Genomic DNA, 13,347 nt, shown 5'->3' on the forward strand with positions numbered 1-13,347 from the left:
TTCCACAAAGCTGTCAGCCTCAGGTTGCTGGAGTTCGAACCTCACAACTCTCCCGCTGGCCAAAAGTGCCCTGAAGGCATTCGAGGAACCAAAACCAAAAAAAAAAAAGAAAAAAGAAAAAGAAAAAGAAAAATAATGAATTGTGCTAGGATTTCCTGATTCTACTTTTTTTTTTTCTTTTGCAATCCTAGGGACTGAACCCAAGGCCTTGAGTATGCTAGGCGACATGCCAGGAAAGTGGCTTATCAATGAGCTACATCCCCAGCCGTCTAAAAAAAATATTTTTGAGACAAGGACTCTCTAAATTGTCCAGGCTGGTCTCAAACTCAAAATCGAGCAGCTAGAATTACCAGTGTGTGCCACTGCTTCTGGCTCTGCTTCCTCTCCAAGGCAATTACCAGGAGAAACTTATTTTTTTCCATGAACAGATGTAACCTATTCACAGCTAGCAGGAAAGGAAAGTAATTGCTTTGCTTACATTTCTGACCTTAATCATAGGGGCTTTGTGTTGATGCCCAAATCAACAGAACAGAAGGGTCACTGTTGCTTTCCTAGTTTCCCCTCTGCGCATCTGTATAGGCTCTCAGTCAGCCCGGTATGGCCAGGGCACTGCCCTGTAAATGCTACTGACCTGGGCTTTCCACTTTCTCCAGTAACCGCCAGCTCCTCGGAACGTGGGAATCCCACTTTCAGCACTGATGCCAGCCCCAGAGATGATGACTATGTGCTTGGCGCTGGCAAAGCACTTCCGAAAATCTGCCATATCTAGATGGAGAACGAAAGCTGTGTCAGTCCAGCGTGCCACTCAGATGTTCATGCCCTGAACAGCTGTCTATGTTTGATACTTCACTGTGTGTGAAATTACGCATTCAGATATGCAGATAAGTCATTCCTGTACCATGAAGACACCATGTCACCTCAGTGCCTTAAAGCCCTGGAATCTCAGCTCTGCCTCCAGAGGAGTTGTTTGGTCACTGTGTGATCTGGAGAAATTCCTTAACCTCCTCTTTCTCAGATGCACAATGGTGCCTGCCTTAGAGCTGAGCGTGATGCAGATTATAAAAGGCTGATGGCTAAAAATGCATCTTCCTTCATACAAAGCAAGTTTGTGTATTTGTGTGAGGGCCAAGCTCAGACTCACTAGATCCCAAAGCCTCGAATTCCTCTCCAAACCCACCTTCCCTATGGGAATCTTGCTAGCCCCATCTTCTAGCCCAGAACTAAAGCTCCTCTTACCCACCCAAGAAACAAGCATCTTGCCCCCAACGTGAGCAAAACCTTTTTTGCACTCTCCAACCAGAGTCAAGCATCTTCTCAAAGAATCACCAGACTGAGGCCCGAGAATGACACGCCAATGGTACTCATGGTCACTGGGCAAACCTCCACTCCAGGCAGCCCTCAAGGCAAAAGGAGCAGCAGCTCTGGTTAGCGAGGGCCCTCTGTGCCACAGTTTAATGCCAAGCACTTCACAGGGACCACACGTGGCCTTTGCCCCTGAAGCCAATGCTTTCATCCTAGGACAGCATCAGGAACCAGGCTTGGAGCAACAGGAGATGGGGCTACCGTTGTTTCTTGGAAACAGGCCTAGGCATGTGCAGCCTTTGGCTGGAACAGCTCTTCCCTCTCAGCCTTGCCTTCTTGTGGGCCCTGTGTGCAGGCATGCACTGGACCTTGCAGTATAGGTGGAAGGGTACAGAGCTTCCAAGAGAAGACTTCCTCTTTCATCCTCCCAGGTGAAGCAAGTGCTGGCCCAGTACTGGCCCAGATGTGGAAAGGTTTCAGCTGAGGCGGGGCTGAACTCATTCGAGCCAGAGCAGGCTCCTGAGAGGCAGGGCCAATCAAGAGCAATGAGTGTCCCTGGGAGAACCATGACAGGCAGAATGGGGATAAGGAGGAAAGACAGCGGAATGGGGCTCAGAGACACTGAACTCGGTTACCTGAAACATGGCCTCTTTTGCATCCCTAGCTGGTAAGGGAGTCACACTGGTTTCTAACATGTGGATGATGCCCTCTAGGCAGAGATAAGAACCTCCAGGTCCTCTTAAACCAGAGCCAGACACTGGGCACGATCTGGGATAGAGACCCTAGTAAAGCCTAGTCTTCCATCCCCTTTCCCTTGCCCTACAGTGGACCCTTGGCAAGCATGAACAAAGGGTAAGAGTGGACTCTCAGAACAGAGCAGAGTGCTCCAGGTCCTCTCCAGCCACACTCCTAGAGCTCACTGGCCCTTACTCCCAGCACCATCAGGCAGAGGGAAATGGGGATGTTCAGGCTGGCTGTCTTCATCGAACCAACCCAGCACCTAGCCAGTCGTGCCAAAGACCCAGCTAACCTCAAGGCTGTTTCAGAGCTAGACAGATGAGAAAAAAAAGGCCTTTCTGGAGACTAACGCTGCCCAGCCAGGAGGAATTTGAAAAAGAAACCCACCCAGGGTGGATCAGAGTTTCTTATCTGGGTTAATCTTCTGGGAGAACAAGGCACAAGTACTGTAGATTAATAATGAGAAAGGATGAATGAGAAAGAAAAAGAAAATATACTTTTCCAGAAACTATCTGTATGAAGTCTGGGTCCAACCTGTACAAACACCCTTAAAGATGTCATCACTTACTCCTAAAACTATCACCAGCCCCAGTGGGCTTTTTTTTTTTTTTTTTAAGATATTTATTTATTTGTACAGAGTCTACAGGGTCTCACTACATAGATTGGTCTTGTAGTGATTCTCTTGTTTTCAGCCTCCCAAGCACTGGGATTACAGGCGCACCACCATGCCCAGTCTCAATGGGAGTCTCAGCTTGCCCTGGGGACAGAGCTGGCACGGCAGCCGAGAATCAAACCCAGGCTGCTGTGCTCTGCTTCAACAGATGCTTTAGTCTGCTGAGCCATCTGGCCGACCCCAACCCAGTGGGCTTTTCTATCCCAGGGGACAACTGACACATCCTCATCAATCCCCAGGTCTGACTGATCTCTATTAAGGTACCATTCTAAAAGCAATTTTTACAAACAAGTAAGGTCAATCAGGTTTGGTTCTAGAATACAAGATACAGGGATGCTATGAGGTGTGAAATAATTTTCAGGGTTGGGAATAAAGTTCAACAGTGGTGCTTGTTTAGCACACCTAAGGCCTGGGTCCAACCTCAGTACTACAAGAGCAACCCCTACTACTACTATTTTCCAGGTGCTGAAGGCAAACTGGCAGCATGGTATGAGGCCCAGTCTGTTGTGAGAAGGCCCACAGTGGGCCACAGTCAGCCATGTGCTTCTGCGTCCACCACAGGCTCTGGCATAGCTGATAATGGAGTGGACATGGGCACCTTTGCTTCTTTGCCATCCCCAAGATTGGGCAGACCAGAAAGAGTCATTATGCCTGAGCAGACTCACCGCATCAGGAAAAAGTATCCAACAGTTGAAAATAAGGCAAAAAGAGCTTGGCTTGACCTTTCAGGGTCTAACAGGCTTCTAAGGATTTGATTGTAAAAACTGGTTAGTGCCTCTGTTCCCTGCAACTATTAATTAACAGGGTTTTGTCAGGTACAAACAGTTTGGTCCATTAAACAACTGAACCTCTTACTGTCTTAAAGGAAAATCACCAGCTTTCTCTCCTGCAGAGGGATGGGTTTAAAATACCCATGGTTTGGTCATGGCTCAGTGGTATAGCGCTTGACTCCCTGGTCCAATCCCCAGCACCTCAAAACAACCAGAGCCCCTCAATCATATGTGGAAGCTCAAACGCAAACATTCTGGGGGAAGCTATACAGTGACCTAATAAGTAGAGGGAATGTGAGTACTGAGAGACCAGCACTGACGCTGCCTGCGAAGGATTTGCCCAAAAAGCACGAGGACTGAGCAGCTCTGTCCCAAGCGCTGCCCAACACCTCCTCTGACACAGAGGCCCCTGGGACTGCAGCTGCACTCAGGAACATCACAGGGACTAGCAAGGGGGTGGTGCCCTGAGAATGACTTACTGGAATTTGGACGCGCCATCATGAGGCAAATCTTGCTTTGTGGGGAGGCTGGAGGCTTCTGGCCCCGACACAGCTGAGCGATTAATTGGCTTGTGACAATCTGAAGAGGTTTCATCAGGTTTTCTTTGGGGTACTAATTCTCCAGGTAGGCTTTAGAAAAAATCCAAAAGAGAAATGATCAGAAAAATATTCAAGTATATATGCATGTGTATATGTGTGCGCACATACGTGTGTTAGCACTTTTATAGATGTATACTCAGATGTTCTTTTACATACAATGGGGTTGAATCCTGATAAGCCCATGATGAGCCAAAATTTTTAATTAAAAATGCATTTAGTACACATAAGCTGCAGAACATCATAGCTTAGCTTTGCTTAGCCTACCCTCAATATACTTGGACTACTCAATTAACCTACAGGTGGAAAAATCATCTAACACATGGCCTAATTGATAAAAAAAAAAGTACTGGCCAGCTCATGTGATTTACTAAACATGAAGAACAGCACCAGGGTGAAGCTGAAAGGTCTTAAAATAGAATCATCCTAGTCAGAGACCATGCAGATGAGAATACTCTTAATCTAAGTGACAGCAGAGTCTTAGAGACAGATCTTCATAATACTCGTCCTCTGCCCTGGCTGTTTTCAACTCAGGTTTCATGCGCTCCTTGGATGTGTGTGCGTGGGGTGGAGGGTGCTGAGCAGGGCTTCTCCAAGGGGGGAGCAGAAACCACAGCAGCAGCGCTACCTGAGCTGTCAGGACCTCAGAGCCCCAAATTCCATCCCAGACCCTGAAGTCAGACGTCTGCAGACAGAACCCACAGTCCACTTCCCAGTCAACCTGACAACCACGGGAGTGTGAGAATCACTGCCTTAGAAGCTTGGGAAAGGGGCCAGGGAGATGGCTCAGTAGAATAAGAGCTTCCCTGGCAAGTGCAAGGACCTGAGTTCAATCCCCAGTTTGGGAGGGGGGAAGAGAATTCATATGAAAATTATTGCTTTTAAACAGATGGAAATCTTAACAGTCTCTCTGAGCTTTTGGGCAAGGACACATTCACAGTATGTAATACAGCTGCTATGAAAAGAATGTATGATTCCACTTGTATGCCATTCTGGGCTAAGGAACCCGAGGGACTAGAAATGTTTGTCACCCCTGGAGCGGGGAGTGGTGAATAAACACAAAAGGTGACAGGATGGGAGGTGAGGAAATTGTCCCATACCATGAGGCAGTTACATGATGATGTCTATCAAAACTCACAGAACTCTACACAAAAAAGGGTTAATTTTACTGTGTGTAAATCACACTTCAAAATAATAGGCACATGCTGGACCCCTCCAGACACAGCCCAGGTCTAGCATACAGGCTTGGGGTGAAACTCTGCAGCTGAAGTCCCTGAAGAGAGGCTAGGGGCCAGAACCACCCAGCTAATCCAGGAGCAGAACATTTTGCCAGAGGGCAACAGCGGGTTCACTTCCAAGGGCTGCAGCAGGAAGAAGGTGAGCACAGCAGCCAGATCCAAGCCAGGCACAACTGGATGAATTCAAACTTCATAGATCTGTAGTACCTGAATTTCAGTAGGTGCTAAAGTTATAAGTGCACCAAAGCTCTACACCGAAGGTCAGAGGACAGTGCTATACAAAATGACAAAGAGAAGGAGCAAAATGCAACCTCAGGCCCCAAAATAATAGGCACAGGGGTTCCATTGCATAAAATGAAGACTTCTGAAGATTGGTTGTACAAAATGTGGATGTACCACTGAACTCTTTATAAAGGGTTAGAATGGTCAACCTTCCATTACATGTGTTTTCCACAATTTTTATTTATATTTTAATACTAGAAATTGAACTCAAGAAGTTTGTTCCACTAAGCTACATCCTTAACTTTATCCTGTTTTAAAAAACAGAATGGAAGCTCTTCCTTATGACAGAGCTCTTAATGTTGGGAGAAATATGTAGATAGTCTTTTGTCAGAGACAGGAAAAGGAATATAACAGTATACTTTAGTACCTTCTTGAATTTGTGTCTATAAAAAGAATCATAAAAAACCAATAAAAGAATTCATGTGGAGTGGGACACAGGATGGACGGAGACAACAGCGGAGGTGAGGGTTTCAGCACAGGGTACTGTGCTGTATGAACTGTCCATCCCCCCAGCCTGGCACTGGTAACACATCTGTGGCTGAGCAGGATGCCAGGAGAGAACTGCAGGGCATCTCAGGAAGAACTGCCAAGCATGCTGGTGGGCTTGGGGTGGTGTTGGCTCATGCAGGGAGGAGTTCACAGAACTACAGCTTTGTCCCAGACTGGCTGCTGCTAAGAAACAGCCACTATGGTTGGCCACCTTAATGAGCCTTAACTAAAAGGCTGAAGGCCTAGCATGAGGCTGACAGTCAGCAAATGGCATCCCTCAGATCAGCCAGGAGGGGTGGTGGTTGATCCTTTTGAGTGGTTTACACAGTGTTCTGTTTGTGTCTGAGTTCAGCCATGGCTACTGAGCCATCTCGTTTTTGTCCTATGTCTGTTACTTTTACTTGATGTCCTGCAACACTAGGGGAAACTGAGTAAATAGTGTACAGGAACTCTGTACTTTTTTGCAGTATGTTTGCAAGCCCCCAAATTATTCTCAAAACAGGCAACAAAAGCAAAAATAAATCAATGCAAGTTTCTGCCCAGTGAAAGAAATAACACTCAGACTAGGAGAAAATACATGTAACATCTGATAAGGGGCTAATACCTAAACTACACAAGGAACTCAACAGAAGGAAAACAATTTTTAAAATAGGCCAAGGATCCAAACAGGTATTTTTCAAAAGAAACCAACATGAATGCTCAACAGATAGAGATAAAAATGCTTAATAGCTCTAACCTATGGGGAAATGGAAACCAAATTACAGTAAAATATTACCACACCCCTTTAAATGGGTTAGTATCAAAAATATGAAAGATGCATGCTATCAAGAATGTGGATAGGGGCTGGAGAGATAGCTCAGTAGAATAAGTGCTTGCCTAGCAAGTGCAAAGGCCTGAGTTCAGTCCCTGGTTCTGCCAAAAAAAAAAAAAAAGAATGTGGCTAAAAGGAACCTTGTAGAATGTACAATTTGGCAGTATAAATTACTGTAGCCATTTTGGAAAACAGTATGGAGGTTCCTCAACTAAAACTATTATTACATACAATCTAACAATTCTTCTATGTACTTAGCGAAAGGATCTGAAATCAGTGTGTTGGCAGAGGTCTCTGTATTCACATGCTAATTTTAGCATTATTTACGAGAGCCATGGTAGGGAAGCAACCTGAATGTCCACCAAGAGAAGCGGATAAACACAATGCGGAACATGCGCAGAATGGGATACTACATGGCCTATAAAATGGGACATTCTGGGGCTCGGGATACATCTTAGGGGAGCCTTGGATTTGATCCCCAGCCCCTAAAGGGTAGGGGGAGGAGTATTCTGCCATTTTTGACAACAGGGCTGACTGTGGAGAGCCATGTTACATGAAATAAGCCAGGCATGAAAGATAAATACATGTAAAGTATAAAAATACTTTAATACTTAATACTTGTAAAGTATAAAAATGCCCAAGAGAATAGAACGGTGGTTACCTGGTTACAGGAAGCTGGAGGGGAGGGAGGGAATGGAGAAAAGGACGATATTGGTGAAAGGGCACGAAGTTTTAATTAGACTGGAGCAGTAAGTTTTAGGCCTGGTAACCTTAGTCGATAACACTGCTTACTTCAAAACTGCTAAGAACAAACGTTCTCACCGCAAAAATCCAATAGGTGAGGTGATAGATACGTCGATCAGCTTTATTTACTCTTTCTACAATGCATGCATATACCAAAACATCACTTAATACGCTGTAAATATATACAAGTATTTTTCAACAGAAAATTTTAAAATGTTAAGGACTGGAAAAATACATGGTAAAGAATATTGCAAAGGGGCTGCAAGAACGTTCACAGGTGTTCAGCCTTCTGGGTAGCTCGCCTCCGCAAGTGCAAGGCCAAGCGCAGGCCGGGCTCCTCAGCGTTCCCGGTGACCTCCACCTGGCTAACCCCACGCTCCAGCCTCGGGACGAGCTGACGCCCTCGCAGGGGGACGCCTGGCTCGCGGCCCCCGTCTCCTGCAGGTCTCCCCCGGCCCGCGTCCCCAGGCCTCTGCTCCGAAGCCTCGCAAGCTCCAGGCGCACGCCCCAACCCCGAGTCCCCTCCGCCCACACCGCACAGCCCCCGTTCCCGTCCCCGGCCCCCGACCCCCGCCTGGCCCCCGCCTGGCCCCTGCGCCCGGACCCGAGCTCGACCCCCCGCACCCAGCCCGAGCTCGTCCGCGCCGCCCCACCCCCGCGGCTCCCCGAGTGCGCGCCCAGCCGTGTCTCGCGGCCTGTGGCCTCCGCTGTCCCCCTCAGAACTCTGGCGTACCCCTGGGCCCCGACACCTCCGGGACACTCCCGCGTCCCTCTAGTCGCGGCGCCCCACTGACGCAGGCACCGGCCGGGAGCGGGCGTGGGGGGGGGGTCCGGGGCGCCGCGTCGCGCATGCGCACTGAGGACGGCGCACGGGGCCGCGCCGAGGCCTGGCGGAGCTCACGCGACGCGGGGACCCGGCCGCACCTGGGCCGCACCTGGACCGCACCTGGGCCGCGCCTGGGCCGCACCTGGGCCGCGCCTGATCCAAGACTCACCTGCAGGTGGCGGGCGGCGCGGAGGCGCGACTAGAAGGCCACGCGGTCCGGTGACTCGGCGTCCCGCGGCGGCTGCAGCGGCCTCTGCCGGAGACCGAGAGCCCGCCCGGCTGCCCTGTCCTGTTCACTGTTGAAGGACGGTTTTGTTTCTTTGTTTTCTTGTTGTTTGGAGGACTACGGGTTGGGGCGGGCGTGTTTGTTGCCCGTCGTCGTGACCTCTGCCCAGGTAGGTCGTGCTAAGGTACCGCCTGCTTTGCCTCCTTCTAGCGCCAAGGCCGGAGCACACAGCTCAGGACCCAGTAATGCAGCGGCAGGGACATTGTCCTGGAGCCCCGCTCCGCTCCCCACGACGGTGAGGTGGTTCCCGGCCGCGGCCCCAACCCCTCTCCCACCCATGCCCGTCCCTTCGCCTTGTAGGACAGCACAGCCGCCCTGCACTCAGCACCCGCGCTTTCCCTATAATGCAATGGTCACGGATGTGCGGGTGGACCAGAAAGAGAAGTGATCCAGGAACTTGGGACAAACAACCAGCCCCTTAAATTTCAACGTCCCGCAGCATGGCTGGAAATTCTGCCCAATTCGAGCTCTCTTCTTTTATAGGTTGTATCAGCACCCCCTATGGAGTCCAAGAAATTTGGGTAGGCCCGCACATCTGGCTATTATATTTTCTCTAACGCATATATAATGCTAACTTTGTGCTAGACTCTCCTAAGAACTTCGCAGATTTACATTTTCCCCACCACTGGAGGAGATACCAGCTATTACCCTCACGTTACGGTGGGGAAACTGAGGAAGTCAAGTAACTGCTTAAGACCCAAAGCTATTAATTAGTAATGCTGAGATGTGGACTGAAGTGCCCCAGATTAAGGCCCAGGCCATGCCATATACCAGCTCTGCTGTCCCTTTGCTTTTGTGTTAATCACCATGTGGTAACCCTTCATTCTCTTCACATACAGGAGGGTGGAAGGAAGACCATGCCCCTTGTGAGGTGAGAGAAGGGCCTGAGGCTCCCCCCAAAATGCTTTTATTCTGTGTCGCCCTAAACACTTTGCAGTTGGCCTGGTTGTATCTGGCGTCCCACAGGCCCTACAGGAGATACGTGCAGCGGGGTCTTTTGTCACAGACCCATCCCTCCTGACTGTCCTGCAGCTGCTCTGGGTAGTTCTGCCCCTCTTGCAGCCTCCCTCAGTTAGGCCCACAAAGAGCTCTGCGCCTCCCCGTGAGCATACAGAAAGTTTGACCCTACACATACGTGAGTCTGCCTTTATTCTTCCTAGGCAACTTTCCCATAGCTGTGCTGAGCTCACTCTCTGCACCATCTCACCTTGGGTGGTAACATAAGTCCTAATAAAACTGCTTGCTGGTGGCATACGTTTGCCTATTTGTGATTTCTTTCTCAAGGAGAGCATACTGACCTGGCACACCCAGAGCTGCTACCACCCAACGCCTCTGAGGCCAAAAGCAAGCAGAAGCAGGAGCTGGTAACACCGAAAGCAGCCAGTAGCAGAGAACAACAGAGAGCACTGAAAAACAGCTGGAGCTGCCACCCCAGGGGGTCAGAAGAGGTTTGAGACCTGCTGCTTGACTGATGGCTCTGAGTGACACAAAGGGCCAGCTGCTGACACAAAAGAGCTACACTCTGCCAAGTTGTGGTTTCTGTATGAATTGAGTCAGAACCTACAGCTGATGAGTAACATCTTGGAAGTTGATACAGGGACCCTTCTCTTTTCTAGAGGGCTCTGAAGAAGAGGGTAGACACCAGTGATGGCTAAGAACTCATGATAGCCAGTGTCACACTGCAGCCTTCCATGGTCCTCTGGCCCTACATGTAACCCTCAACCACCCACACTTTCTGCCATGTCGAGGGAACGGCACCTCAAGGCCTAAAGGTCCACCACGCACCTGGCCACCTACTTTTCCACCTCATCCCTTTTCTCAGGCTTGGGAGGATCAAGTCTCCTGGTTGGTGTCGAGTTACTTCCTCTTCTTCAAGTCCTCTTCCTTTTTCTCTTTCTTCCTCTTCTCCAGCCACCGTTATTTGTGTCTTGCAGTCAACTCCAGCTTAATTTCTTCATAGGCTTGCCTTCTGAAGCAAAGGCTTTTATCCTTCCCTCTCTGTAGTAACTCTCCTCACCCTTCTCCCTCGGTGTCATTGTCCCTTCTCAGAGGAGCCTACTCAGTCCCCATCTCCCTCCAGCTAGGGGTTCCATAGCACCACGCCAGTTATCCCACTTTTCAAGTTCATGTCTATTTATTTGGTTAAATTTTCTGTCCCCACTGGGTAAGTGTTAAGCTCACTGAACATACTTTTAATTTGAATTTCTCTAAAGAATACCAGTGTTGAACATATTTTCATGCTGTCCATATCTGTTTGGTGAAGTCAGTTCAAATATTTTTCCTTTCTTTTAATTGGATTTGTTTTCTAATTTTTAAATTGTAATGATCCATTACAATTAAATACATGCTTTAGATACATGATTAGATATATGCTTTGCAAATATTTTCTCTGTGGCTTATCTTTTATGGCTTATGTGTTTTGTGTGCTAAATAGCCCTGGTCAAAAGCAAAACCGCAGAGATTTTCTTCAGTGTTTTTTTCTGGGAAGTACACTTTCTGATATGTAGCCAGTAGCCAAATAAGGCTACTTAAATTTAAGTTAATTAAAATTTAAGTGAAATTTAAAATTCAGCTCTTTAGTCACCTTTCTTTTTTCTTTTTTTGTTTTCCTTTTTCTCTTTCTTTCGGCTGGCTCAGCCCACCCTGAGGACAGGGTTGGTGCAGCATGTGGCGCGGGGGATCAAATTTCGGTCCCCTGCACCTGCCTAAGCTTGTCCTTTAGACCCCTGGACTATCTCACTGGCCCCTTTTGTCACATTTCAAATACTCAGTATAAGTACCACATGCTTACCAATTGTGCCACTGGAACTCCTCAAGTACTCAGTACCACACATAGCTAATGGCTACTGTGTTGAGCAGCACAGAATTATAAAATACTTCCATCACTGTAGGAATTTTATTGGAAAATGTTACTATGGAAGTTATGTAGTTTTCAATGGTTACATTCAGATCTGTGACTCATTTTGACCTCGAAAACTCACTCCTGTGTATTTCAAAAGAAAGAGGAACACACATCTACAGAAGCACTTAAAAGCTAATGCAGACAGCAGTTGTATTAGTAACTGTCCAACTCTAGTTAAACCCAAATATCCATCAAGTGTGAATGAGTGGATAAATGAAATATGGGTCAGCCTTCTGAGGGGATTGTTGCTCAGCAATTAAAAGGAATGCGAAGCACCATGGAACAGCAGACCTGAACCACATAAGCGTTACGTTAAGTGAAAAGCCAGGTCAAAGGTTATATCTCATGTGATTCTATTTATGTCACATTCCAGAAAAGGTATAATTGTAGGCATGGACACCTGGTTAGTGGCTGAGTGAGGCATGCTGCACATGTGAGCTGGACTCGACAGAGGGTCCAAGGCTGGAGGGCACAGTGGTTACAAACACAGCACCCCGACCATACCCAAGTCTCCCCCATGGCAGCATCGAGTGCTATCGAGGGAGGGGTATATGTAGGATTAGCATTTGGCTCAGTACACTCTTGGATGAGTGGGGCCTTCAGGTCTCTCTCGGAATAGAAATCGGGAAGAGCTGGATTCACAAGCCATTTCCCACTAGCACACAGGGAAGCAATGAGGGAGCAGGTGCTCTAGCACTGAGTCCTGCTGCAGTAGCACAGGGTGCTTGGGGATGTCCCCCCATCGTGTCAAAATGGAACCTGGGATACCATGGTTATATAGGTGTGGGGCATTTCACTATCAAAATAAGCAGTAGAGTGACTCGGTTATTCTCTCATTGCTGGGAGCAATACTTGATATCCATAATGAAGGAAGGAAAGATTTATTTAGCTCACAGTTACTGGAGGTTTCAATCCATACTCAGCTGGCTCCAAGGCAGAGAGGCACAGGGTAGAGGGCAGCAGTTCGTGGTGGAGGCAAAGAGAAAGAGAGCAAGTAGGAGGAGGCGACAATGGCTACAGAAAGCAAGTCTGCCTCCCTTATGTCGCCTTCAGTCTATCTGCCCCAGGCCGGATGTAGCATTCATACCCAGAATCCCAGCACTGGATCATGAATTAATCACAAAATCTAGAAATCTGCCCCATAACTGCCCGAGGCTTTGGGGGGACAACTAGACACAAACCATAAGAGTGATCTTGTTTGTACCCTCAGCTAATGAGATCTGGGGACTTTTTTTTTGTTGCAGGGGGACAATTGCAAGCAATAGAAACTAACTCTAGCTAATTCAATTAGAAAAATGAACTCGTTAAAAACATACTAGGAGTCTCCAGGATGTCTTTCAATGGCAGAAACCTCGCCTAGCAATTGAGATGTCCTTGGTTCAATCCCTAGTATAGAAAAAGAAAACAAAGATACTAGGTAGCAAATCATCCATACCCTACCCAAATGAAAATACACCCATCAGGAGGTGAGTGGATAAAGGCACAGTAATATAGCCATATACAATGTAATACTATTCAATGAAAATAAACAGACTACGGTTATGTGTGCTCTCTTCCACAGAGTGCTTTTGGTCCAGTTTTTTCATTACCAGTTCTGTTTTCAAAGTCCAACTGCATAAGGGAGAATAATTCCCCAAACATAGGAAGTGAGTATGCAGACTGCACATCCAAAAGGAAGGGCCACCACTCA

The 13,347-nt window shown here is 47.8% G+C and overlaps 1 protein-coding gene across 4 annotated transcripts in view; it reads right to left on the reverse strand.

Annotated features, from left to right (window-relative positions):
- Sirt5 (sirtuin 5) overlaps positions 1 to 8,976 on the reverse strand; it is a 26,586-nt gene extending 17,610 nt beyond the window's left edge. Inside the window, exons 1-3 of one of the 4 annotated variants that reach the window (XM_023712158.1) lie at positions 8,639 to 8,976; positions 3,963 to 4,112; positions 632 to 765 (exon numbers count right to left, since the gene is read on the reverse strand). In XM_023712158.1, the coding sequence (XP_023567926.1) occupies positions 632 to 765; positions 3,963 to 4,077 (249 nt within the window). In that variant the 5' untranslated portion in view covers positions 4,078 to 4,112; positions 8,639 to 8,976. Of the gene's footprint in view, positions 1 to 631; positions 766 to 3,962; positions 4,113 to 8,004; positions 8,079 to 8,376; positions 8,494 to 8,638 lie in introns of those variants that run through there. The other 3 variants (XM_023712157.1, XM_023712159.1, XM_023712160.1) reach the window with 3 other exon arrangements.
- Between the last annotated feature and the right edge of the window lie 4,371 nt (positions 8,977 to 13,347).

Source organism: Octodon degus, unplaced genomic scaffold (genome assembly GCF_000260255.1).
Source record: "Octodon degus isolate 3935 unplaced genomic scaffold, OctDeg1.0 scaffold00023, whole genome shotgun sequence".
NCBI classification, from domain to species: domain Eukaryota; kingdom Metazoa; phylum Chordata; class Mammalia; order Rodentia; family Octodontidae; genus Octodon; species Octodon degus.